Source organism: Saccoglossus kowalevskii, chromosome 13 (genome assembly GCF_978046115.1).
Source record: "Saccoglossus kowalevskii chromosome 13, keSacKowa6.1, whole genome shotgun sequence".
Taxonomy (NCBI): domain Eukaryota; kingdom Metazoa; phylum Hemichordata; class Enteropneusta; family Harrimaniidae; genus Saccoglossus; species Saccoglossus kowalevskii.
In genome coordinates, this window is record NC_140653.1 from 30,129,317 (window position 1) to 30,155,820 (window position 26,504).

The 26,504-nt window shown below is 36.6% G+C and overlaps 1 protein-coding gene across 1 annotated transcript; it reads right to left on the reverse strand.

The window, feature by feature from the left end:
• Nucleotides 1–4,134: 4,134 nt before the first annotated feature.
• LOC100370143 (cotranscriptional regulator ARB2A-like) lies at nt 4,135–25,565 on the reverse strand. The gene is made up of 11 exons (XM_085507197.1): nt 25,444–25,565; nt 24,788–24,881; nt 24,064–24,399; nt 21,948–22,048; nt 20,897–20,959; nt 18,989–19,180; nt 16,200–16,274; nt 14,179–14,298; nt 12,354–12,470; nt 7,263–7,347; nt 4,135–5,761 (listed from the first exon to the last, which is right to left on the reverse strand). The coding sequence occupies exons 1-11, from the start codon at nt 25,495–25,497 to the stop codon at nt 5,598–5,600; spliced, it is 1,401 nt and encodes a 466-aa protein (XP_085363323.1). The 5' UTR covers nt 25,498–25,565; the 3' UTR covers nt 4,135–5,597.
• Nucleotides 25,566–26,504: the final 939 nt, after the last annotated feature.

The window sequence follows — 26,504 nt, forward strand, 5'->3', positions numbered from 1 at the left end:
GCTATTAACCCCTTGCCTGGGTTGTTGGTAACCAGTAGTCTTGGTACAGATTGAAGTGTACCAACATCTGGTGAAGCAGCAGCACTACCTGTTTCATCACTCTGGTAAACACCTAGGGTGCTGTGCCTAAGCCGAACGGGGGGGGGGGGTTACCCGAACTTCGAATACTTGGCCCAGCTGGGCGATTCGAAGGAGATGGCAACTCGCTGGGTGCATTGGTATGTGCAGGTAGGCCCCGCTTAAGTCTAGTGGGGCTAGCCAGTCAAAACGGTGGATGGAGAGAAGAACCCTGAATGGTGTCTTCATGTGGAACCGATTGAGGAGCACGTACTGATTCAGTCTGCCTAGGTCCAGAACTGTACGCCTGCCACCTGTAGATTTGGTACTACGAACACATTTGGGTAGAAGCCTGGACTTAGTTCCGGCTGATGTACCCTGTGTATGGCGTCTTTTCCCAGCAAACTGCTACTTCCTGTTTGATTGCTTCCCCCTTGCGGGAGTCCCCTGGCAGTGCCCAACAGTGGAGACACTGACGGGGAAATGGAGATTTCAGCGGTATCCCATAACAGGATGTTACCACCTGGAAAAGTCCAGGGATCGGTCACCCGCTGTCTCCAAACCGGACTACACTGGCGCAATCTGTGTACGACAGGAATATGCTGCCATGGGTTCGGCAGTTGCGAGGGGGTGCTCTCTTCTCCCATGAGGCGAGTTCCCCAAGGCCTGAAGTAGTCACTAAGTTGTGACCTGGCCACCCGCCGAACACATGCCTGTGAGCGTCAAACACGCTTCCCCCGCTGCCGGGATAGACGTCCGCCCAGGGAGGCCGAGGAGCCACCACCTAGCTCTTTCCTCCCTGGGGGCTTGCCACTACTCTTCCCTTCCATGGAAGGGTATGAGCACTTGCCTCCTGGCCGACTCTGGCTAGCGGACGATGCCCTAGGGCATTGTGTTTTTTGTGCTATGGGTGCCCTTCGCTTGCCCTTGGCAGGGCCAACTGGCTAGCGGATTTGATCTGAACCCTCTGGTTCATTGCACTCCGAAGCTCCGAGACTGTACCCACCATTCCCTGAACAAAGAGGGTGGAAGATGTCCAGTCTGTGTCACTGAGGTGGGGACGTACCCCCCCCCCGACTCAGCTTGTCGGTGAAAACATGTGCGTCTAAGGCCGCGTTTCGTAGCACAGTAGTGGTCCTGGCCAAGAGACCCAGGTGACACTAAGGGGTGTCGCACTTAAATGTGCGGTGGCCCACCAGAAAAGTGTCGCCTCGTCTAGGAGGCTGGTGCAGAATTCTTCTGCGCGCACAATAATGCGCTCAAGCAACTCTGCCCTCAGGGCTGGATGGGTCGTCTTCCGATTGGCAAGAACGCCCATGGAACGCAGCTGTCCCCTTTTGCCCGGTTTGCCAAACAGAAATTCGTGGTACTGGGGTCTGGGGAAGGAGCCTTGGGATCTGGTTGGGGGCGTTTTGGTCTCATCCCACGCTATGGGGTCTGATCCCGAAACCACACCGACTGGGTAGCGTTTGGTCCAGCGGGAAGTGTTGCCTAATGTCTTCCCCACCCTGGGGCCTTAAGCGTTACGTCCTCCGCGGCTGACCAACGTCCGCCCATCAACACCGTTTGCGTGCTCTGCGCCCCACTCTGCACTTGGACGGACACTTGGTTCCTTTGGATCCCGACGCCCGTGATCCCATAAGCATTGAAGCAACCTTAGGTGGTCGCCTTAGGATCAAGGGTGGGGGTATTTACATCGTATCACTGGGATCGATGATACTCCGTATCACCCCAAAAGCATGGCTCACCGAGTCATTATGGATGAAAGACTCTGAGGGACCGCAGGGAGTACCGGCTGTATCCGACACGACAAACTGAGTTTCCTTTTACTTTAAATATGTGAGAGGGAGTGTGTTCGACTGTGCGTCTCATGATAGGGTCGGTTCCCTCTGGGGACGCCCGTTGGTTGGTAAGTAGGGAGTCAACCCACAGCGGAGACCGGACACAAGGATAAATTCGTTACCGTTGTACCGTTACCGCATTAGTGGGAGAGCCGCGGCTGGGAATGGGAGTTCCCTGGAAGAGACGTGTTTGAATGCAAACATGCTTTCAAGTTTCTTCCTGCCCACCGAGGGGCCGCAGTGGAGACAGCTCGCTCCGTCTGCGTCTGATCTACCTGGCCTGCCGGGGCCGCAATTGCCCCAACAGTCATTCGACCAAAGCCCTCAACTCGGAGGCAAACCCGGCGCTGTGCGAGGAAGGGTCCACAAAAGGGACCCGCAATGGGCCCCATAGGAGGAAAGCCTCCAGGGGCACAGCCTTGCTGCAGCCTGGTAAAAATCGGGTAAACCACCGTCTGAAAAAAACAGACTGTGAGGATGCCCTTCGATCAGCGGGGGGAGACCGAGAAAATATCGGTACCTCCACCATCGGGCCTCCTACTCAAGGTCCCAGTACACGAAGCACCGGTAGCCGAGTGTGAGAACTTTCCACTCATGCCAAACATGCAACTCACTTTAACCGATTTGTTTACTGGACACGCGACCTTGCTGTGACGCGGTCAGTGTCAGCGATTTTGATGACTCTGAAAGAAAATCTCAGGCCTCAGAACTCCAGTGAAAAAAACACACCTTCACGCAGAAACCTCGAACCCTGCACACAGGTACGACAAAGTATCTCGGATGCGGGTTCTATGCTGGTAAATTCTGAATATAACCACTGCACATTCGAAAAGGTGCCGCCGCGACACCAACCAGTGGTTACGTAGAGGTGCCGGGTTGTAATTTCTTTGTCGTAAAAAATACTACACACAAAGGGAAAAACGACACAAGGGTAAAAATGACAAGGAAAACTTATCCTACCAGCTACAATGTCGGATGCCGTGCAGCGGCAACAACCCAAGCTAGAAATCCGGACAGGAAAAAAAAAAGCAGGCGATTGATGGCCACCTAAGGCGCTGCCATGTGGCCTCAGTCATGTGGGTTCGCCTGACCTAGATTCTATCTCTCCATCACCGGCAGAATCGCTGATTAATGCCTACAGTTCAAAATAGTCATTTTGACTGACCGGAGTCTATGGTGGGTAATTGAATGTAGTGAATTTTGTAATTAATATGCAAGACTTTCAATCCAAAACTACTTCCCTGGAGTTTGGGTGAGAGTTCTCCACAGCTAATTTAAAACTGTAGACTGAAAAACGCCTGATATTTTGCTAAAATTGTTGAAAATCTTAAAATTGGGTTCAAATTGATCAGCTCAAACGGTGTGCATACCTGTATACTTCAACTGTGAGAGTTAGGTTTAGGTACTTAAAGGCCCAGTTATACTATAAATATGCTCCTAAACAATAGAGATTATTTCCTTGCTTGTCACGCTGTAGTAAACAGCTCCAGCCAAGCTCCGGTAAAGACATGTTTTCTCAAACTTACAGGTCGATTATGTTGTGCCAAAGTGGATGCATGTGACCATGAATACCACAGCAGTGACTGTGCATAGTATTTATGACAATAAATAGTGTACGAGCTGAGATTTTGACGGATAAAAGTTAAAAACACGAACCGGGGAAAGGGACACGATACTAATCTTGAATAATTAACTACTGTCAATCAAAGTCATGTGGTGTTGGACCGCTGAAACAGGATACGTCATAGGCTATGCAAGTGATTAACAACACTCATTAGCATAGCCACACCTCCAATTCACACTTGCCCAGGGCAAGTGAATTGGGCCTTTAATATGCAAAGATTTCAACCAAATACTAATCAGATCTGTGCATTGTCTGGTTCATGTATCAAGTTTCATTGAAAACTGTCAAGTGCAAATTGATTAATTATTATGCAAATTAGTTTTCAATCAAAAACTATTCAGGTCTGTGCATTGTGCCATGACATCTATGTACCAAGTTTCATTTTAATCTTCGTGAGATGTCGGTGGAACATACATACACACATAGCAGGATAATCCATATCACAACTCGGCTTCTTTCACATCTTCTTCCATTCGATCTCCTTTTTCTATAGTACTCCTTGGGTTTTTAGGGTTTTTGATTCTTTCCTCCAAGTATGTAAACGCTAAATCCATACTTCTCCATGCTGTTTCTTCAAATTTTATTGTTCCTTTAAAAAACAAATCACACTCATTGAAAAACCCAATGTTACCATATCATGGATAATATATTCATGCTTTTCAATGATAGAATATACATATCATGCCCATGACTTATAGTACAGTAAAATGTATGTATACAACCTGTCATTTTAGTTCATTTCTCATCCCTTATAGGAAACCTAATGAAAGTTGAACAATAGAATATTGGAACATGGTTCTACAGGAATACTACTGTAGTCGTGCGAGTAACCTGTCGTTTTTTAAATTTGTTACAATACAGTGAAATGGGTTTGTTTTGCGATGCAAGCACCATGTGAAGGTGATCGATGTGAAACATGTGAATGCAACTGTGATAAATGGGCAAACCTTCAACAGGTTAATGTGAAAGCTATCATATAACCAATCTTATTTGTTTATTTTGTTTTTATACATTTTTTATAGAAAATTTCAAAGTATTTCAATCATTTGTTTTCAGATATAAGTAGATTATGTTCAAAATGCTAAATTGATATGCAACTGAAGTGTGTGTGTATGTGTGGGGGTGTCGATCTCACCCTAGTCTGAATCAAACTTTAAAAACATAGCGTAACTACTGCTACTTCCCCCACTGGAATGGATACAAACTATCAATGTACTCTTTACTTGGTACAACATTATCATTGCAGGAAAAAATTAGAATGAAACAAAGCAATAATATATTTAAACAAAATGTTGCGCAGAAAAAAATAGCTAAAAGTTAGATGGGAACAATTTTGACTGAAAATTAATAGTAATTACTTAAACAAATAATTAATATTCGTTCCTCAATTAATATTACATGTACTGTATTAATCTCAACGTTCCTTATAGAATATCATAACATGTATTGTATGAAAGATTCATAATAATACAGCTGCAAAACATGCCAATAATTCTCGTCAATGTTGTGTACTTAGCATATTTAAAACAATTACCTTTATAGATCTTATAAAATAAGTTACTAATATCTGGTCCTCATTATCAGTAGTATAAATGTCTTCATTCGGTACACTTATTTCTATATCTAACATATGTTAAATTTTAACTCATAACTTAAAATATATTTGCTAGTATCATCAAAATTTAACTTAGTAAACATTATATAGTAAATGATAAGATTTCCAAATTTGAAGACGAACAGATAACAATTATTTGAGTTATTGTAACCACAAAGAGAAGGCAATTTTATATGGAGTTTCATCATAATCTCAAAAAATATACAAAGGACACATACCAAAATCGAATTTGGCTGAAATTCCATTTGGTTAATAAAATATTCAAGTTTAGATAAAAACTGGTTATTGTAATCATAAGAAAAAAGTTTTATGGTGGAGTTAATGTCGACAACAACAAGGACAGACATTTTCCATATCATATACCTTTCCTGTCATCTACAATGGTATGAGCAAAATAATGACAATGTATAGAATTCATATTCCACAATTATGATCACAAGACAAGAGACATGAAATGATATCACAACTCTTCTTTAGATTTTTCTACTTTTTTCACATCTTCTTCCATCTGATCTCCTCCTCCTTCTTTAATGCCCTTCGGAGTTTCTTTTTTTATTCTTTCTGCCAAGTATGTGAACACTAAATCTATACTTTTCCATGATGTTTCTTCATGCTTTAATGTTCCTTTAAAATAGCATCATGAAATGAAGCAGTACATGTGAATCCATTATTGTGAAAAACATATGAAAAAAAATGGAAAAATCTGTGAAAGGTTCGACATTTCAATATTTGAATTATAAATGAAATTAACATGTAAATGAAGCTAAATGGTATATTTAAATATCAGATTATGCAATCATACTCTCTTATTAGTAAAGTATGTTCTGAACCCAAAAACTTATTTTTAAGATAAAAAATGTGCAATATGCAAATTAAATTAACCTAGTGTGCATATAATCATACCAAAAACTGTTCTATGGTTCTGAAATTATCTTGTATATAAAATTTTTTAGTTTCATATAAATTGAGTGACTGCTCATTGAGATGGAACAAGAATGGGTAATATGCAAATAAAGCTAATTAATATGCACAGAATTTTACCAAAATCTATTCAGGGTTTTGTAATTATTGTATATGTCTGATTATAGTCTGGTTAGTTTCATCTGAATTGAGAGAATGCATATCGAGATAGCAGTGAAACAAGAATGCTTAACATGCAAATAATAAGGAGGATTAGATTTGTGATGAGCCTTGTAATTAACATATTTATCTGTGTATTAAGTTTCATCTGAATAGGCACAACTGGTTATTATATATAGGTAATAATATCGTATTTTTGTGCAAGCGAGACAAAAAATCGTTTTGAAGTCACAACTATGGTACTATAGGTCAAAAATTAATAAAGAAATATCTTATCAGTTACCATCATAACCATACTTGAGGATTATCACCAATGAAAGAAAATGCAATAGTAAGGGTAGGATTTGAAAAATTATGAGTGACAGTGTTTGAGGAGATTACCCAAAATGCTAATAATAACTGCAAATTGTTTACTAAAGGACAGATGCAGATAACTAGTGAAACATGTGGACAATTTAAAGCACCATTAATGGTTCCATCCAATAAATGACAAAAAGCAAATAAAAATTGGGGTATCCAAACTTGTTTCAAGGGAGACAAAAAATGTTTCCATTTTGTTAAACCCTAATGTAAACAATTGGGATTTGTAATTCAAAAAGTTTTTTCTACGGAGTTTTAAATCGACCAATCACAAGTTATCATTCAGCAAAATTTCTGGAAATTCCTTTCCAATAAGTATATTAGCCAAGACTATGATCCTGGAGACACTGAAAGCCACCCAAAATTGAGTCTATATATACTACCGATGATAGTTCCATCCAATAAATGACAAAAACCAAAAAAAAAATTGGGGTATCCAAACTTGTTTCCATGGAGACAACAAATTTTTCCATTTTGTTAAACCATAATGCAAACAATTAGGATTTGTAATTTAAAAAGTTTTTTTCTATGGAGTTTTAAATCAACCATTCAGCAAAATTTCTGGAAATTCCTTTTCAATAAGTATATTAGCCAAGACTATGATCCTGGAGACACTGAAAGCCATGCAAAATTGAGTCTATATGTACTACTGATGATAATATGCATTAAAGTAATAAGCACTAACCTGCTGAGAACTTGGGTACTTCCATCATGGAATAATGAATAGGTTCTCCCAATGGTTCTTTTGATGACACCCAATTCCTGGCATTCTGAGAAAAAACAAACAATCAGATTAGTCAAACTAGAATGCTCTTTTCAAAGCGAGGTGACATATAGAAATATTCTTTCAGTGTTGAGAAAAAATAATAATCATAAATATGTATTACCGTCATTAATAATCTTTTTTTATTAGAGGTGTACTGACTCACCTTAATCTATTTCTATTAGAGGTGTACCGACTCACCTTAATCTATTTCTATTAGGGGTGTACCGACTCACCTTAATCTATTTCTATTAGGGGTGTACCGACTCACCTTAATCTTTTTTTATTAGAGGTGTACTGACTCACCTTAATCTATTTCTATTAGAGGTGTACCAACTCACCTTAATCTATTTCTATTAGAGGTGTACTGACTCACCTTAATCTATTTCTATTAGAGGTGTACCAACTCATCTTAATCTATTTCTATTAGAGGTGTACCAACTCACCTTAATTTATTTCTATTAGAGGTGTACCGACTCACCTTAATCTATTTCTATTAGAGGTGTACCAACTCATCTTAATCTATTTCTATTAGAGGTGTACCGACTCACCTTAATCTATTTCTATTAGAGGTGTACCAAATCACCTTAATCTATTTCTATTAGAGGTGTACTGACTCACCTTAATCTATTTCTATTAGAGGTGTACTGACTCACCTTAATCTATTTCTATTAGAGGTGTACCAACTCACCTTAATCTATTTCTATTAGAGGTGTACCAACTCACCTTAATCTATTTCTATTAGGGGTGTACCAACTCACCTTAATCTATTTCTATTAGAGGTGTACCAACTCACCTTAATCTATTTCTATTAGAGGTGTACCAACTCACCTTAATCTATTTCTATTAGAGGTGTACTGACTCACCTTAATCTATTTCTATTAGAGGTGTACCAACTCACCTTAATCTATTTCTATTAGAGGTGTACCAACTCACCTTAATCTATTTCTATTAGAGGTGTACCGACTCACCTTAATCTTTTTTTATTAGAGGTGTACTGACTCACCTTAATCTATTTCTATTAGAGGTGTACCAACTCACCTTAATCTATTTCTATTAGAGGTGTACCAACTCACCTTAATCTATTTCTATTAGAGGTGTACCAACTCACCTTAATCTATTTCTATTAGAGGTGTACCAACTCACCTTAATCTATTTCTATTAGAGGTGTACCAACTCACCTTAATCTATTTCTATTAGAGGTGTACCGACTCACCTTAATCTATTTCTATTAGAGGTGTACCGACTCACCTTAATCTATTTCTATTAGAGGTGTACCGACTCACCTTAATCTATTTCTATTAGAGGTGTACCAACTCACCTTAATCTATTTCTATTAGAGGTGTACCGACTCACCTTAATCTATTTCTATTAGAGGTGTACTGACTCACCTTAATCTATTTCTATTAGAGGTGTACCGACTCACCTTAATTTATTTCTATTAGAGGTGTACCGACTCACCTTAATTTATTTCTATTAGAGGTGTACCGACTCATCTTAATCTATTTCTATTAGAGGTGTACCGACTCACCTTAATCTATTTCTATTAGAGGTGTACCGACTCACCTTAATCTATTTCTATTAGAGGTGTACCAACTCACCTTAATCTATTTCTATTAGAGGTGTACCGACTCACCTTAATTTATTTCTATTAGAGGTGTACCGACTCACCTTAATCTATTTCTATTAGAGGTGTACCAACTCACCTTAATTTATTTCTATTAGAGGTGTACCGACTCACCTTAATCTATTTCTATTAGAGGTGTACTGACTCACCTTAATCTATTTCTATTAGAGGTGTACCGACTCACCTTAATCTATTTCTATTAGAGGTGTACCGACTCACCTTAATCTATTTCTATTAGAGGTGTACCAACTCACCTTAATCTATTTCTATTAGAGGTGTACCAACTCACCTTAATCTATTTCTATTAGAGGTGTACCAACTCACCTTAATCTATTTCTATTAGAGGTGTACCAACTCACCTTAATCTATTTCTATTAGAGGTGTACCAACTCACCTTAATCTATTTCTATTAGAGGTGTACTGACTCACCTTAATCTATTTCTATTAGAGGTGTACCGACTCACCTTAATCTATTTCTATTAGAGGTGTACCGACTCACCTTAATCTATTTCTATTAGAGGTGTACCAACTCACCTTAATCTATTTCTATTAGAGGTGTACTGACTCACCTTAATCTATTTCTATTAGAGGTGTACCGACTCACCTTAATCTATTTCTATTAGAGGTGTACCAACTCATCTTAATCTATTTCTATTAGAGGTGTACCGACTCACCTTAATCTATTTCTATTAGAGGTGTACCGACTCACCTTAATCTATTTCTATTAGAGGTGTACCAACTCACCTTAATCTATTTCTATTAGAGGTGTACCAACTCACCTTAATCTATTTCTATTAGAGGTGTACCAACTCACCTTAATCTATTTCTATTAGAGGTGTACCGACTCACCTTAATCTATTTCTATTAGAGGTGTACCAACTCATCTTAATCTATTTCTATTAGAGGTGTACCGACTCACCTTAATCTATTTCTATTAGAGGTGTACCAACTCACCTTAATCTATTTCTATTAGGGGTGTACCAACTCATCTTAATCTATTTCTATTAGAGGTGTACCAACTCACCTTAATCTATTTCTATTAGAGGTGTACAAACTCATCTTAATCTATTTCTATTAGAGGTGTACCGACTCACCTTAATCGATTTCTATTAGAGGTGTACAAACTCACCTTAATCTATTTCTATTAGAGGTGTACCAACTCACCTTAATCTATTTCTATTAGAGGTGTACCAACTCACCTTAATCTATTTCTATTAAAGGTGTACCGACTCACCTTAATCTATTTCTATTAGAGGTGTACCGACTCACCTTAATCTATTTCTATTAGAGGTGTACCGACTCACCTTAATCTACACTGTAACCTCAATATAATGAACACCTTTATAATGAATTTCCTGATATAATGAACACATAGCATGTCTCCTGCTCACAACAAACCCAGTGTATTATGTGCTTCATTATAGTGAACATTTCACTATAACAAACTAATTGTATGTCCCCCAAAGAGTTTGTTATAACGAGGCTACAGTGTATTTCTATTAGAGGTGTACTGACTCACCTTAATCTATTTCTATTAGAGGTGTACCGACTCACCTTAATCTATTTCTATTAGAGGTGTACCGACTCACCTTAATCTATTTCTATTAGAGGTGTACCAACTCACCTTAATCTATTTCTATTAGAGGTGTACCGACTCACCTTAATCTATTTCTATTAGAGGTGTACCGACTCACCTTAATCTATTTCTATTAGAGGTGTACCAACTCACCTTAATCTATTTCTATTAGAGGTGTACTGACTCACCTTAATCTATTTCTATTAGAGGTGTACTGACTCACCTTAATCTATTTCTATTAGAGGTGTACCAACTCACCTTAATCTATTTCTATTAGAGGTGTACCAACTCACCTTAATCTATTTCTATTAGGGGTGTACCAACTCACCTTAATCTATTTCTATTAGAGGTGTACCAACTCACCTTAATCTATTTCTATTAGAGGTGTACCAACTCACCTTAATCTATTTCTATTAGAGGTGTACTGACTCACCTTAATCTATTTCTATTAGAGGTGTACCAACTCACCTTAATCTATTTCTATTAGAGGTGTACCAACTCACCTTAATCTATTTCTATTAGAGGTGTACCGACTCACCTTAATCTTTTTTTATTAGAGGTGTACTGACTCACCTTAATCTATTTCTATTAGAGGTGTACCAACTCACCTTAATCTATTTCTATTAGAGGTGTACCAACTCACCTTAATCTATTTCTATTAGAGGTGTACCAACTCACCTTAATCTATTTCTATTAGAGGTGTACCGACTCACCTTAATCTATTTCTATTAGAGGTGTACCGACTCACCTTAATCTATTTCTATTAGAGGTGTACCGACTCACCTTAATCTATTTCTATTAGAGGTGTACCGACTCACCTTAATCTATTTCTATTAGAGGTGTACCGACTCACCTTAATCTACACTGTAACCTCAATATAATGAACACCTTTATAATGAATTTCCTGATATAATGAACACATAGCATGTCTCCTGCTCACAACAAACCCAGTGTATTATGTGCTTCATTATAGTGAACATTTCACTATAACAAACTAATTGTATGTCCCCCAAAGAGTTTGTTATAACGAGGCTACAGTGTATTTCTATTAGAGGTGTACTGACTCACCTTAATCTATTTCTATTAGAGGTGTACCGACTCACCTTAATCTATTTCTATTAGAGGTGTACCGACTCACCTTAATCTATTTCTATTAGAGGTGTACCAACTCACCTTAATCTATTTCTATTAGAGGTGTACCGACTCACCTTAATCTATTTCTATTAGAGGTGTACTGACTCACCTTAATCTATTTCTATTAGAGGTGTACTGACTCACCTTAATCTATTTCTATTAGAGGTGTACCAACTCACCTTAATCTATTTCTATTAGAGGTGAGGTGTACTAAGGCCAAACTTTTATTATCCCATGTTTCGCGAACCCGCCGAATGAACAGGAACCGAAAATGAAATAAAAATAAAATTTTATTTCAGCGTAATTTCTCGCGCCCGCCGACTTGTAAGCGCAAAAAAATGCTAAAAAAATATTATTTTTATCTTCATTTTTTTACTGCCCACCGCATAACAAATCCATGTTGCATTTTCGTGGGAGTAGCATGATCAAAGTACCAAAGTCTCGCGCAGATGAGAAACAAGGTTATACATGGAATAAAATTTTATTTCATTTCCTCTCTCCGATCAATGATCTCACTTACAATTCTTTGAGAATCACACTAATCTAATGGAAAAAAGAATTAATTTTTTTTTTTTTTCGCCCTTCTCAAAAAAATTGCCTTATAAAAACTTGCGAAACAAGGAATAAAAAAAGTCTGGCCTAACTTTATCACCTTTCTTGATCTGTATCGACTTACCTTATAATACCACCTCATTAGTTTATCATTGACTTCTTGTAAATGAAGACTATGGACAGAATCTGTTAATGCTATGGCATTTGTTCTTTTGTAAAAGTCTTTCTCCCTTTCAATGCTCTATTGGTAGAAGAAATACCATTAGAACTGACTTGATATAGTATATACAGGTTAATATTTAGTGATTAATACACAATAATCTCTGTGATATTGCAATGGATACAATCCACAAAAACCAGACAAGAAAAACAACAAGCAGCCTCTCGGCTGAGATAGCTCCGCTGTTAGCAATGCACATTTCAATTAAAGAACAGAAGATATCATTAGAAAATGAACAATATGCATAGTATCAATGCAATGGGACTTGCTGTTTTCAACAAGAATTCAAAAATATCATTTTTCACCATAAATGATTGTGGTTTTTAACAAGAAGTTGAAAATATCACTTTTTACAAAAAATTACAAAAATATTCACCAAAATTAGAGAATTAAAGCTATCATTACAAAATGAACAAATCTGAGAGAGATCCACATGTAGTACCTATATAAGTAATATCAAAGCAATTGGACTTGCGGTTTTTAACAAGAAGTCGAAAATATCACTTTTTACCAAAAATGACAAAAATATTCACCAAAATTAGAGAATTAAAGATATCATTACAAAATGAACAAATCTGAGAGAGATCCACATGTAGTACCTATATAAGTAATATCAAAGCAATTGGACTTGCGGTTTTTAACAAGAAGTCGAAAATATCACTTTTTACCAAAAATGACAAAAATATTCACCAAAATTAGAGAATTGAAGATATCATTACAAAATGAACAAATCTGAGAGAGATCCACATGTAGTACCTATATATGTAATATCAAAGCAATTGTACTTGCGGTTTTTAACAAGAAGTCGAAAATATCACTTTTTACCAAAAATGACAAAAATATTCACCAAAATTAGAGAATTGAAGATATCATTACAAAATGAACAAATCTGAGAGAGGTCCACATGTAGTACCTACATATGTAATATCAAAGCAATTGGACTTGCGGTTTTTAACAAGAAGTCGAAAATATCACTTTTTACCAAAAATGACAAAAATATTCACCAAAATTAGAGAATTAAAGATATCATTACAAAATGAACAAATCTGAGAGAGATCCACATGTAGTACCTATATAAGTAATATCAAAGCAATTGGACTTGCGGTTTTTAACAAGAAGTCGAAAATATCACTTTTTACCAAAAATGACAAAAATATTCACCAAAATTAGAGAATTGAAGATATCATTACAAAATGAACAAATCTGAGAGAGATCCACATGTAGTACCTATATAGGTAATATCAAAGCAATTGGACTTGCGGTTTTTAACAAGAAGTCGAAAATATCACTTTTTACCAAAAATGACAAAATATTCACCAAAATTAGAGAATTGAAGATATGATCATGAAATGAACAAACCTAAGAGAAGTCTACCCAAGGTACATATACACCAAGTATCAAAGCATTCAGGCTTGTAGTTTTCAAGAAGAAGTCGAATAAGTAAAACATTGACACGGACGACAACGGACAATCACTCATATGATAAGCTCCGCTCGACTAAGTCGACAGCGGAGCTAAAAAGTGACTTGTTAAAGCTCGAAAAAATGTTGCTATTCAACAGTGGTGCAAAGTACAAGGAATGGGGTTGTGTATCCAGCAAATGCAATATTTCTAGTATATGATAAATCATTATCTAATAAGGTCTACAGTAATGTATTGAAAAAGAATATTACAAATTATTGATTTTGTTGATATTGCATCATTCTTTAAACATATGATGCATTCTCACCAGATTGACAACAGCTAATCCACCGTAACTGTGGGCAACAAATAAAACATCTTTTGCTTCAGACTTTACAATAAAATTATCCCAAACATACAGCACATGGTTTTCAGCTGACTCACTTCCCTGAATTTGAGGGGGAAAAAACACATTTAGCTATTGAGAAAACAAATCAGAAAAAAACACAATAAAGTACAGACAATATGGCAGGTTAGTTATAAATTAAAATTAACTCACTTTTATTATTTTCTATCGACTATCAATGATGTGATAATAAGTCAGACTAAAAAGCATACTTTCTCACTATCACTATGTATACTGACTTTCTCAATATCAATACTCGCCTATATACTGACTTTTTCACTATCCATACTCACATGTAAACTGACTTTCTCACTAACCATACTCACCTGTATACTGACTTTCTCACTATCCATACTCACTTGTATACTGACTCTCACTATCCATACTCACTTGTATACTGACTTTCTCACTATACATACTCACCTGCATACTGACTTTCTCACTATCCATACTCACTTGTATACTGACTTTCTCACTATCCATACTCGCCTGTATACTGACTTTCTCACTATCCATACTTGTATGTATACTGACTTTCTCACTATCCATACTCACCTGTATACTGACTTTCTCACTATCCATACTCACTTGTATACTGACTCTCACTATCCATACTCACTTGTATACTGACTTTCTCACTATCCATACTCACCTGCATACTGACTTTCTCACTATCCATACTCACTTGTATACTGACTTTCTCACTATCCATACTCGCCTGTATACTGACTTTCTCACTATCCATACTCGTATGTATACTGACTTTCTCACTATCCATAATCACATGTATACTGACTTTCTCACTATCAATACTCGCATGTATACTGACTTTTTCACTATCAACACTCACCTGTATACTGACTTTCTCACTATTCATACTCACATGTATACTGACTTTCTCACTATCCATACTCGTATGTATACTGACTTTCTCATTATCCATAATCACATGTATATTGACTTTCTCACTATCCATACTCACCTGTATACTGACTTTCTCACTATCCATACTCACTTGTATACTGACTTTATCAATATCCATACTCACTTGTATACTTTCTCACTATCCATACTCACCTGTATACTGACTTTTTCACTATCCATACTCACTTGTATACTGACTTTCTCACTATCCATACTCACTTGTATACTGACTTTCTCACTATCCATACTCACATGTATACTGACTTTCTCACTATCAACACTAACCTGTATACTGACTTTCTCACTATCAATACTCACCTATATACTGACTTTCTCACTATCTATACTCACATGTAAACTGACTTTCTCACTATCCATACTCACCTGTATACTGACTTTCTCACTATCCATACTCACTTGTATACTGATTTTATCAATATCCATACTCACTTGTATACTGACTTTCTCACTATCAATACTCACCTGTATACTGACTTTATCACTATCAATACTCACATGTATACTGACTTTCTCACTATCAACACTAACCTGTATACTGACTTTCTCACTATCCATACTCACCTGTATAATGACTATCTCATTCTCCATACTCGCTTGTATACTGACTTTATCAATATCCATACTCACTTGTATACTGACTTTCTCACTATCCATTCTCATATGTATACTGACTTTCTCACTATCAATACTCACCTGTATACTGACTTTATCACTATCAATACTCACTTGTATACTGACTTTCTCATTATCTACCAATACTCACCTGTATACTCACTCTCTCACTATCAATACTCACCTGTATACTGACTTTCTCACTATCAATACTCACTTGTATACTGACTTTCTCATTATCTATCAATACTCACCTGTATACTCACTCTCTCACTATCCATACTCACCTGTATACTGACTTTCTCACTATCAATACTTACCTGTATACTGACTTTCTCACTATCAATACTCAATTGTATACTGACTCTCTCACCATCAATACTTACCCGGATATTAACTCTCTCATCCTCAACCATTTTATAGTTATTATTGGTATTCAGTACCATTACACCATATCCATCCTGTTCATATTAAAATAAAATTATGTAAATCAAGAATGAGTAAGTAAAAAAACAGATTGAAAATAAGGATAATATGTAATAAATAAAATAAAATGTAATAAACATAAATGCATTTAACAAAAATATTCAACAAGTAACCTGTAGAATGCTGTGTGGGTAATATTTTTATATTGATTTTTGTTGCATTTGCAGCAAATAGTTACCAAACAATGAGAAATCTATAGGATTGGATATACCTCTCAGCTGGCTTCACATGCATAGTTCAAGACTACCTAACCAGTGCTTACACCAAGATTTAGTTACAGCACCTAGACGGTCTGTGGTTACAGCTTCATGTTCCAAGTAATCGCATTGACATTACAATAGAAAATCATGAAAGACTGGCACTCCCATGCAATTAACAGCGAGTGAAATTCCTGGGATTGAAACATATATTTTGATGTCACTGATGTGGGCAATGAATAACTTCAAGTTGACATAAAGACGAGGTAGTTTATTCAATCAGTGCTCAACTAGAGGCTGAAATTATAACTAATTTGTTCATTTCAATTTCTCCTGAAGTCAAATAGAATACACTGGTGAAACACGGTAGTAACCGTGGGTGAAAGGATGTTTTGGGGTGTAGTTTACATTGTGTATGGAGTGGTAGGGTCGGGTGTAATTTGTTCATTTCCAACTCTTATGGACTCACGTAGAATTTCACATAATTTATTTTTGCTGACATGTTTTCAAGCATTACATGTGAATCCAATTTTCACTGTGCTGTGTCTCAATAGAGTATGAGGGCAATTGCATTTTTACTGGAATTTATTTCAGGGGAAAAATGTTTTCAGTGATAATGAAGTATTATGACAGAACCCCATACCCTCCCCGTGGCTTTCATTGCATATGGAAGTTATTTTCACGAGTAATGCGGTGTATCCTGCTGCCGTACTTTCACGAGCGAAGCCACGGGTCGGGTGTGGGGTTCTGTTATTATTATTAATATGCTCCAAGACAGTGTTGCGACCTAGCAACGTGTGTCAGTGTAGAACGCGTGTCACTGTACGTGTGAAAAAAAAATAATCAGACGTCTAATTTGAGTCATTGTCCGAATAAATAACTCGTGGATGTTTAAGCATGGTGGTCGTCGCGCAGCGCTTGTTCAAATTTCATGTAAATAAACAATGTATTTTACACGCGTTGTATACGTCGCTGTGAGTCCCATATCGAACAGGACGCGGCACGACGACTGTCGCCCTTTAGTTGGGACCACGACAGAACCAGAACTTAAACTGGACGAAAACGATACACGATTTATGTTGAAGTTAAAAGTTCCTCCACAGATCTGTGCATTGGCAAACATGCCGTGCAACTGCGGTATTCCACTGACGGAATGACTTTCGTTGACATCGGCCGTGGCTGACTTGTGAGCTGCACACTACAACTTCGTTTGTGGTGTTGCTTGCTGGTCGTGAATAGACTGAGTCTTGGTTACCGGTTAAATGTTGCTCATTTGGAGTTGGTAATCTTTATTTGGAACTGAGTAACGCCACAACGTCGCCAGCAGAAACATCCTGGTATCTCGATGTTGATGGTTGCGGCTCCATAGTGATCGCTGATTTTACTGCGGGTCAAGGCTGCGGGTTAATCTTCCGAGAGCCCTTCAAGATTTATAAAACTCAGTTTCCAGGTGGTCAACATACATTAAGTTCTCCCAATCCTAGTATTCTATGTGATGTACATCTAACATGCCAAAAATATTAGGTGTACATCACATGAAATACTAGGATTGAGAGAACTTGATGTATGTTGACTGAGTTTTATCATAGTACGAAGTACCAGGAGGTTTCTGCTGGCGACGTTGCAGCGTTACCCAGTTTCATATAAAGATTACCAACGCCAAATGAGCAACATTTTAACTGGTAATCAAGATTCATTTAATCCATGGCTAACAAGCAACATCACAAGCAGCATGCAGTACTAGTAAGTCATCCCGTCAGTGGAGTACCATAGTAGCACGGCATGTTTGCCTTCAGCATTGTATTCAAACGAATCACGTGGTGTGCCGTTCTCGTTCAAACCCGGGATTCGATCAATAGGAGAGTTTCAGTAAAAAAACGCATTGCAAATCATGCAAATTCAACATTTTCAAACCAATATACTAAATAAACAGAAATTCTCAGAGATGCAAAAGAAGGATAGATATTACTTTTCACTATACACATCTCTGTTGATACTATCCCTCACATATTCTACTCCCAATTACTCCTGTGTCAAATGGACTAGCCTCATTTCATGTTGACATTCAGAGTAAAAACATGTGACAGGCTGTTAAATTGGCTGTTGCACACTCTTTCGCCGGTCTGGAAAATGTGTTTAATTAGCTCTCATTCAAGCAACAATGCAGATTTCCCAGTGGGAGTGAAACTATTCGACTCTGCCATTAAAAAAAGAGGGGTGTTTTCAGCAAAAAACGAATAACCCTGGAAAGCACACAACATACTGAATTTCGGAACAAATCGTGCATTACTTACAGCAGCGGAATACCACAGAAATATCAGACGAAACATGAAAACACTATATATTGTATTTCAGCCTGAACCCTCTATATTGCAATTCAAGGAATTAACCCCATATGTGCATCCATTTCCCACCTTGGTATCACCCACCCCTGAAAACAAACTCTTAATACCACGCTGAAGTGTTTGGTAAAAATAGCAATAATTATTCACCTTGACCGCTTTTCTGATGTATGGGATCTGTGTCCCACTGTCTAAATTATTATTGATAATTAATTTTCGTGACCACTGTCCCGCTCTGACAACACCAGTACCATGAATTATTACCATCAGTTTATCAGGATTGGACATTGCATCCTCGGACATGTAAAAGAAACTGGTAATTTCCTCATCAGATGGTTCTAACTGAAGATAAGAAAACATATACATGTCCCATAATTTTAGTAAAACGTGTGTATATTATAGAGGTATACAACTAAAAGTGTATATATAACAGATGTATATATCGGCCTTGTAGCCAGCATTACCTCATTTTAGCAGAAATTTACATAATGACAGCAACTATCATGATCAACATTGCACAGGCACTGCAGACTTGTTGATATTTTAACAAGGAAAAGTGTCAAAGGTAAATTAACTAGCATTACTTGCTTTATTCTGTGACTTTTCATTTTTTTATATGTGTAACTGTTACATGGCAGGTATATATTGGTAACTGTTACATGGCAGGTATATATTGGTAACTGTTACATGGCAGGTACATATTGGTAACTGTTAGATGACAGGTATATATTGGTAACTGTTACATGGCAGGTATATATTGGTAACTGTTACATGGCAGGTATATATTGGTAACTGTTACATGGCAGGTATATATTGGTAACTGTTACATGGCAGGTATATATTGGTAACTGTTACATGGCAGGTATATATTGGTAACTCTTACATGGCAGGTATATATTGGTAACTGATACACGGCAGGTATATATTGGTAATTGTTACATGGCAGGTATATATTGGTAACTGTTACATAGCAGGTATATATTGGTAATTGTTACATGGCAGGTATATATTGGTAACTGTTACATAGCAGGTATATATTGGGAAGTGTAACATTGTGGTATATAATGGTATGTGTTACATTGCAGGTATATATTGGGAAGTGTAACATTGTGGTATATAATGGTATGTGTTACATTGCAGGTATATATTGGGAAGTGTAACATTGCAGTATATAATGGTATGTGTTACATTGCAGGTATATATTGGGAAGTGTAACATTGCAGTATATAATGATATGTGTTACATTGCAGGTATATATTCGTATTTGTTACATTGCAGGTATATAATGGTATGTGTTACATTGCAGGTATATATTTGTATTTGTTACATTGCAGGTATATATTTGTATGTGTTACATTGCAGGTATATATTGGTATGTGTTACATTGCAGGTATATAATGGTATGTGTTACATTGTAGGTATATAATGGTACGACTACGTGTTACATTGTAGGTATATAATGGTATGTGTTACATTGCAGGTATATATTGGTATGTGTTACATTGCAGGTATATAATGGCATGTGTTACATTGCAGGTATATAATGGTATGTGTTACATTGCAGGTATATAATGATATGTGTTACATTGCAGGTATATATTGGTATGTGTTACATTGCAGGTATATATTGGTATCTGTTACATTGCAGGTATATAATGGTATGTGTTACATTGCAGGTATATAATGGTATGTGTTACAATGTAGGTATATAATGGTATGTGTTACATTGCAGGTATATAATGGTATGTGTTACATTGTAGGTATATAATGGTATGTGTTACATTGCAGGTATATATTGGTATGTGTTACATTGCAGGTATATATTGGTATGTGTTACATTGCAGGTATATATTGGTATTTGTTACATTGCAGGTATATATATTGGTATGTGTTACAACATGTATGTAGGTGTATATCAGTATTTATTTATTTATATTTATTTAACAAACACATCACCTTGCTTAAAAGCAACGAGCAAATGACTTAAAGGTAAGAATATGATTTCATTTTTATTAATATTTTAAGCAATTAAGATAATATGAAGTAGCTAATACTTACTGGGATAGTCACTTTTTTTAAATTTTCTTTTTCCAGCAGTTCATAGACATATTCTGTTATCAACTAAAAAGCAATCAGTTATTATCATAGTAGGCTCATATCATTAAGTGTCATTGACAGGCATATTACAGTTATCTGTTCAATATTAAAATAATTACTATTATTATACATCTGTCACTGTAATGCCATAAGTTACAGCGTGCCATAATTTTGTGGTATAGCACTGGGTATTTTCATCCAACCATATTAGGAAATGCGAATTCCAAATATGGAATGATTATACACATAAGCGTCCTCTAATAATAAAATACAAACATGGCAGCCCCTAAAGTTTGACCGGACCCTAAACAAAGAAGATCGCTCAATCAGTTCTAAACTATTTGTATTTCGACATTCCCATGACGTATCCTTGGCAGGAAAAGATGTATAATAATAAGGTTATTACAAGGATACCAAAAAGTATGCATTCAGTACACAGTCGCATCAACCTCTGCTTGTCGGACCATACTCCCGCTATACTGTCTTTGTGCATACTTATGTTCGTAATAACCTCATACATCCAGCATAAAAAACAACAAAATTTGCCATTTTATAAAAGCTGTTACAGTATCAGCATTCATTTGTAAATGTATCAGCACTCATCTGAACGTTTAAATTTTCCCAAATATGGAATAAACTGCATCACATTATTGATGTCACATTTGAAATCTTTCATTTGTTTACGTTGAATGGAGACGCACTATAGTGCATAACGGAAATAACAGCCTGTCATTGAATGCTAATGTTAACTAAGTGTAAAACGTTTTTTGTGTTGCCATTACTGGCTATAATTTCTTCTCAAATATTACTTCAAACATTAAATAGATGTTTATTAATAGTAAGGTTATCACAAGAATATCGCAAAGTATGCACTCAGGCAGTTCTGGGTCACATTGACTTTAGCTACATATCAGTTGATATGATCACTGTACTGCCTTTGTGCATATTCTTGTGATAACCTTATAGTACATTTAGATTTATAAGTATCCAGCATTATACTGTATTCTCTTACCTCCCCAAGTGCTTCATACCTTTTCTGATTTTGTCGATGGTCATTTTTAAATTCATTAAATTCAAATCTCTCACCAGTTTCCGTGTGCCTTAGTTCTCCATCTGCAAAAAAAAATATGTTATAAATAAATTAAACTATTAATTACACAAGTCAATGAAAATGACACAGTCCCCGTTAAATTTTTGAAAGTTGTCTCGAGCATGTTCTTGAAACTTGAGTCCAAAGTGGCGTATACTACAGATTGTTTGTTTACATCAAATTCGAACACGTGTTGCGTGACAACCTTCCAGTTTAAGACATAGCAAAGAAAACATAGATCACAAGTGAAAGCATGTCCAAGTTGTCACATTTTAAACAAACAAGATGGTCGCCAGTCGACCATATTTGCTCGAATTGCAAATTGAATTGACATGTACCATTTATGACATGCTAAATATCAATGATACACGGGTGACAGAGATATAGTAATATGGCCAAAAATAAAAACAACCGTTATTTGGCCATCTTTTATCTGATTATGAAACAATGTGACATGTATACTGTATGTGCTAAATACAAAAGAAAATGGTACATAAATCTTGGAAATATAGTAGTAAAATTGACCATCCTTGATCATGGACATGTATCCTAACATGTATAAAGTATGTGCCAAATTTGAATTAAAACTGACAAAGCATGTCCAAGATACCATATTTAAAAAAACTAGATGGCTGCCAGTCGACCATCTTTTATTCAATTGTGATAGAAATTGTCATGAACATGTATCCTAACATGTATAATCTATGTACCAAGTTTGAATAAAAATTGACAAAACATGTCCAAAATACAACATTCTCAAAAAACAAGATGGCTGCCAGTTGAATCGCTAAACCACTGCATGTGCATATGTCCCAACAAAATGTAATATTTTCTTTATGGTGTCAATAAAGTACTTTTTTTATTCTATTCTATTCTATAACATGTAGTTTGAAAGTAGCATATTATAAAAACTGACAAAGCATGTCCAAAATACAACATTTTCCAAAAACAAGATGGCTGCCAGTCGGCCATTTTGATTCGAATCGCTAAAGCACTGCATGTGCATATGTCCCACATAAAGTACTAGACACATGCTAAGAATGTGAATGAATAATGCTAAGAATAGAATAGAATAGTGATGATATCCATACATCATGCAACTCACTGATATTCAGACCAATGCTATTCAAACCATACTTAGACTAGTGCAGAATCTGATGTGATGTCTTTAGTCGCACTGGAAATAGTAAGTCCTTATGTTACTATACTTTACCGACCTTGCGACCATCGAGCGTGGTATTAGTGTTGTCAGAAGAGTAGGTGTTATACCTCAAAGCTCATGATGTCACTGCAACATATATCGGCAGAAATGAAGCCGAAGACATTAGAAATGCAAAGCCCCAAGCACTTTTTGGCAGTCATTGTAACAAAGCTTTCTATTGGTCAGTAAACTTTCTATTGCGCAACCATGTGACATACACGGTTATGAATGGAGTTACTGCACAGGGTTGTAGAGGGAGGAATGTCCGAACAAACAAACAGGTGAACGATAATATTAGTCATTGCCGCGACTTTGTACTACATTGGAAGGGAATGGAAAATGAATATGATAATGCAAATCTGCCTTTCTGGAGAACGCTATTGTTGAAATAAACATAATTCAAAGAACTAAACACATCATTTGCATCTTAGCAACAGGTTTGGTATTAGCTCCGGTATTAGTTTTGTCATTACCGAATGTCTATTTAGCCACAGTTACTAGCATACGTACATCAATGCTCACCTCCCCAAAAAACAACAACAAAAAAGCATAAAATTAATTAGTTGTTAATTTGTTTAAGTCAGAGCTGCTGATAATTAATAAGGTCATGGCGTATTTTTATCGACATCAGGAAAGGCCAAACAATGTCAACATTATTGCATGATTCTTGCATGATTTGTTCCCTCTGTCTTTGTTCATGGGTGAAAATGAGCGTACTGACTCCAAAGAGAAGTGACACATCAGAACGGTCGCAATGGGAGTACGCTACAGCATGGATTTCATTAACTCTAATATACTTTAATGGTTGCATTCAACTGGGGATAATAAAATACTTACCTTCATTAAATGCATATTTGAATTCTTCCATTGTTTTAGGGAATTCAAAAACTCTTAAATCAGGTTTTTTAGTTGTGTTCTCCAAATATTGCTGATATCTTCTCATGGCCTCTTCACCCTTTTTACGAATTGTCTCTTCATCTTCTTCAGAACTGGACGACTCACTTTTGTAAGCATGTGTTTTTTTCTCCCTTTCTTTGTCCTCCTTCTCTTGTTCAAGTCGTTTCACCATTTTCTGTCGGTCAGCTCTTTTTCGTTTCTCATCTTCAGTCATCGTATTGTCTTGTTCACTTTGCTCTTCTTCAGAACTCTCAGCCTTAACCTCTTCCCCAATTTCTGATTAGTAAAGATAATTAACTAACATTGTATTGTTTTATCTAATTGTTATGCATGGCAATCCTCGCATGGCTTAATTTAGTAAATTTCAAATGCAGAAATCTTGGTTCTATTGTACACACTCGTTATCATTTGTCTGTTTACAATGTCAACATGCCAGATAAACATCCATTGTTCAAGACATGTATTCTTAAAGTGCTGCAGTCATCACACCAGTCATGTTCGATATGGGACCCACAGCAGCTGTACAACATGTCAAATACACTGTTTATATCAAATTTGAACACACTCTGCATAGCATTACATTAATATAAGCTTATTAATTAAATATCGCAGACTTTAATCACTCATGTGGCCCACTACTATATACTCAAACTACAGCACTCACCTACAGCATCAGTTTCCATGGCATCCTGTGATGAGCCTGGATGTGGAGATGCACTCATCTGAGATTCATTCTGTTCATCCGACATGCTGCAAGACTATAAGAAAAAGTTAAAGCAATAATCTAGTACGTAGTAGAGATCAAAGGAGGAAATGATAACATCATACCACATTACAACCAAACTGAGCGTAAAATTTGTATTTGTTTTTCAAACGATATAAGGAAATTGCTTTCTTCCACTTAGCTTCCTGCTTCAAATAATTGTAACCCGTATTGCATCACGTGAACTATCATAAAATCTCTAAAACAGGGATTTTTTTAGTACAGCTTTACGTTTTAATATTTAGCCCATGGTTTTAGTTCAGTTTCGTATTTTATTTAACTGTGCACACTGACGCTCTACGTCGTATTGTGAAAACGTTGCTATTTAGTTTGAGAAACAAATGTCGACCCTAATACAGAGAGAGGTAAGGGAGCGAAACCTCGTCCTCGAGAACGGCCTCGGAACTCTGCTGGCTCTGACCAAAAAACTGAACCCTTTATATACAATACAAATCATAGCGTTAGTCAAAATTCTGAGCGTTTAAGCCGTAGTTCAAACAGAAAATTCAAACGTATAAAAATGACAATGACTGATACAAAGTAGGAAGTCCACTTACTTGATAAACAAAGAGTATGAGAAGACAACCTAAAACTGTTTGACTTGGACACATTCGAATTTACTTCCGGGGGAATCCCCTGGTAGATCTGCGCATGCTCATTTCATTTATGACAACTGAGAATATTTAGAACGAGGGCACGTGATTTTTGGTCTTGCTTACATTTGTAAACTTGCATACAGTCTCTTGTTTATTTTTTTTTAAATAAAATAAATTATTATGGGAGAGTATAAACGGCGAAAGCCTGGTTACGGCGAAAAAAAACTAAGTTTATTTTTGGTGTTTTTTATTCAATAAAATATAATTGGAGTGTATAAATAGCGAAGCAGCGTATAATGGCGTAAAAATAAGTTTATTTCACCGTAACTCGGCTTTCGCTATGTATACACTTCCCATATTTTATCCTATTGCACACCTAAAAATAAATAAGAGACTTCAAATACAACCAAATACGTCGTGCAGTGCGTCCAACAATAAAATCAATTTATATATTAAGGATGAAATAGGCATTTAAAAAACATTTTTTTCTGATTTAAAAAAAATAGGGCGGTGAGGCGATTTCTTCGCTGAAATATTTGACGGCGGACACATTTCCCAGGTTTAATTAATTCGCCAATAGAGGGCGCTGTGTAATTGACAAAATTAAAAAAGATTTGTCCCAAATAAAGCTTTGTAAAAATCTAAATAAATTGTATTCGGAAAAGCTCCCGCTTTTAAGATTATCTTATACATGGGACACTTGGCTGGTCGAGGGATATGCATAAAAATGGAAGATATTTTTAAAGTATCCCAAGAACCAAAGATGCAAAGAGCATTGGATTCAGAAATTCGGTGTGGGGCGGGGGCGGCTCCTAGTGACGTGGGCTGGGTTTGTCAATTATTGTAATTTTTTTTTTTGCGGGCTGAAGGGAGGCACCTCCCCCTAAATCGCGCGTGCAGACGCGTTCAAACAGAACAAGAAATACAGCGTATCTTCTTTGACCGAAGAGAAGTGTAGCTTGTTCAGAAATAAAGTAAGTTTTCTCTAAAATAAAATGCGTTTTATTTTTCCCAAAGGTCCG

What these genes read in the sequence shown, in the direction of transcription:
- LOC100370143 (XM_085507197.1), bottom strand. Translation starts at nt 25,497, where the DNA reads ATGTGTCCAAGTCAAACAGTTTTAGGTTGTCTTCTCATACTCTTTGTT. An exon ending in ACATCAGAAAAGCGGTCAAG is followed by an intron (nt 16,275 to 18,988) that starts GTGAATAATTAT and finishes TAATATGAACAG; the next exon opens with GATGGATATGGTGTAATGGT. An exon ending in GATTAGCTGTTGTCAATCTG is followed by an intron (nt 12,471 to 14,178) that starts GTGAGAATGCAT and finishes TTCTACCAATAG; the next exon opens with AGCATTGAAAGGGAGAAAGA.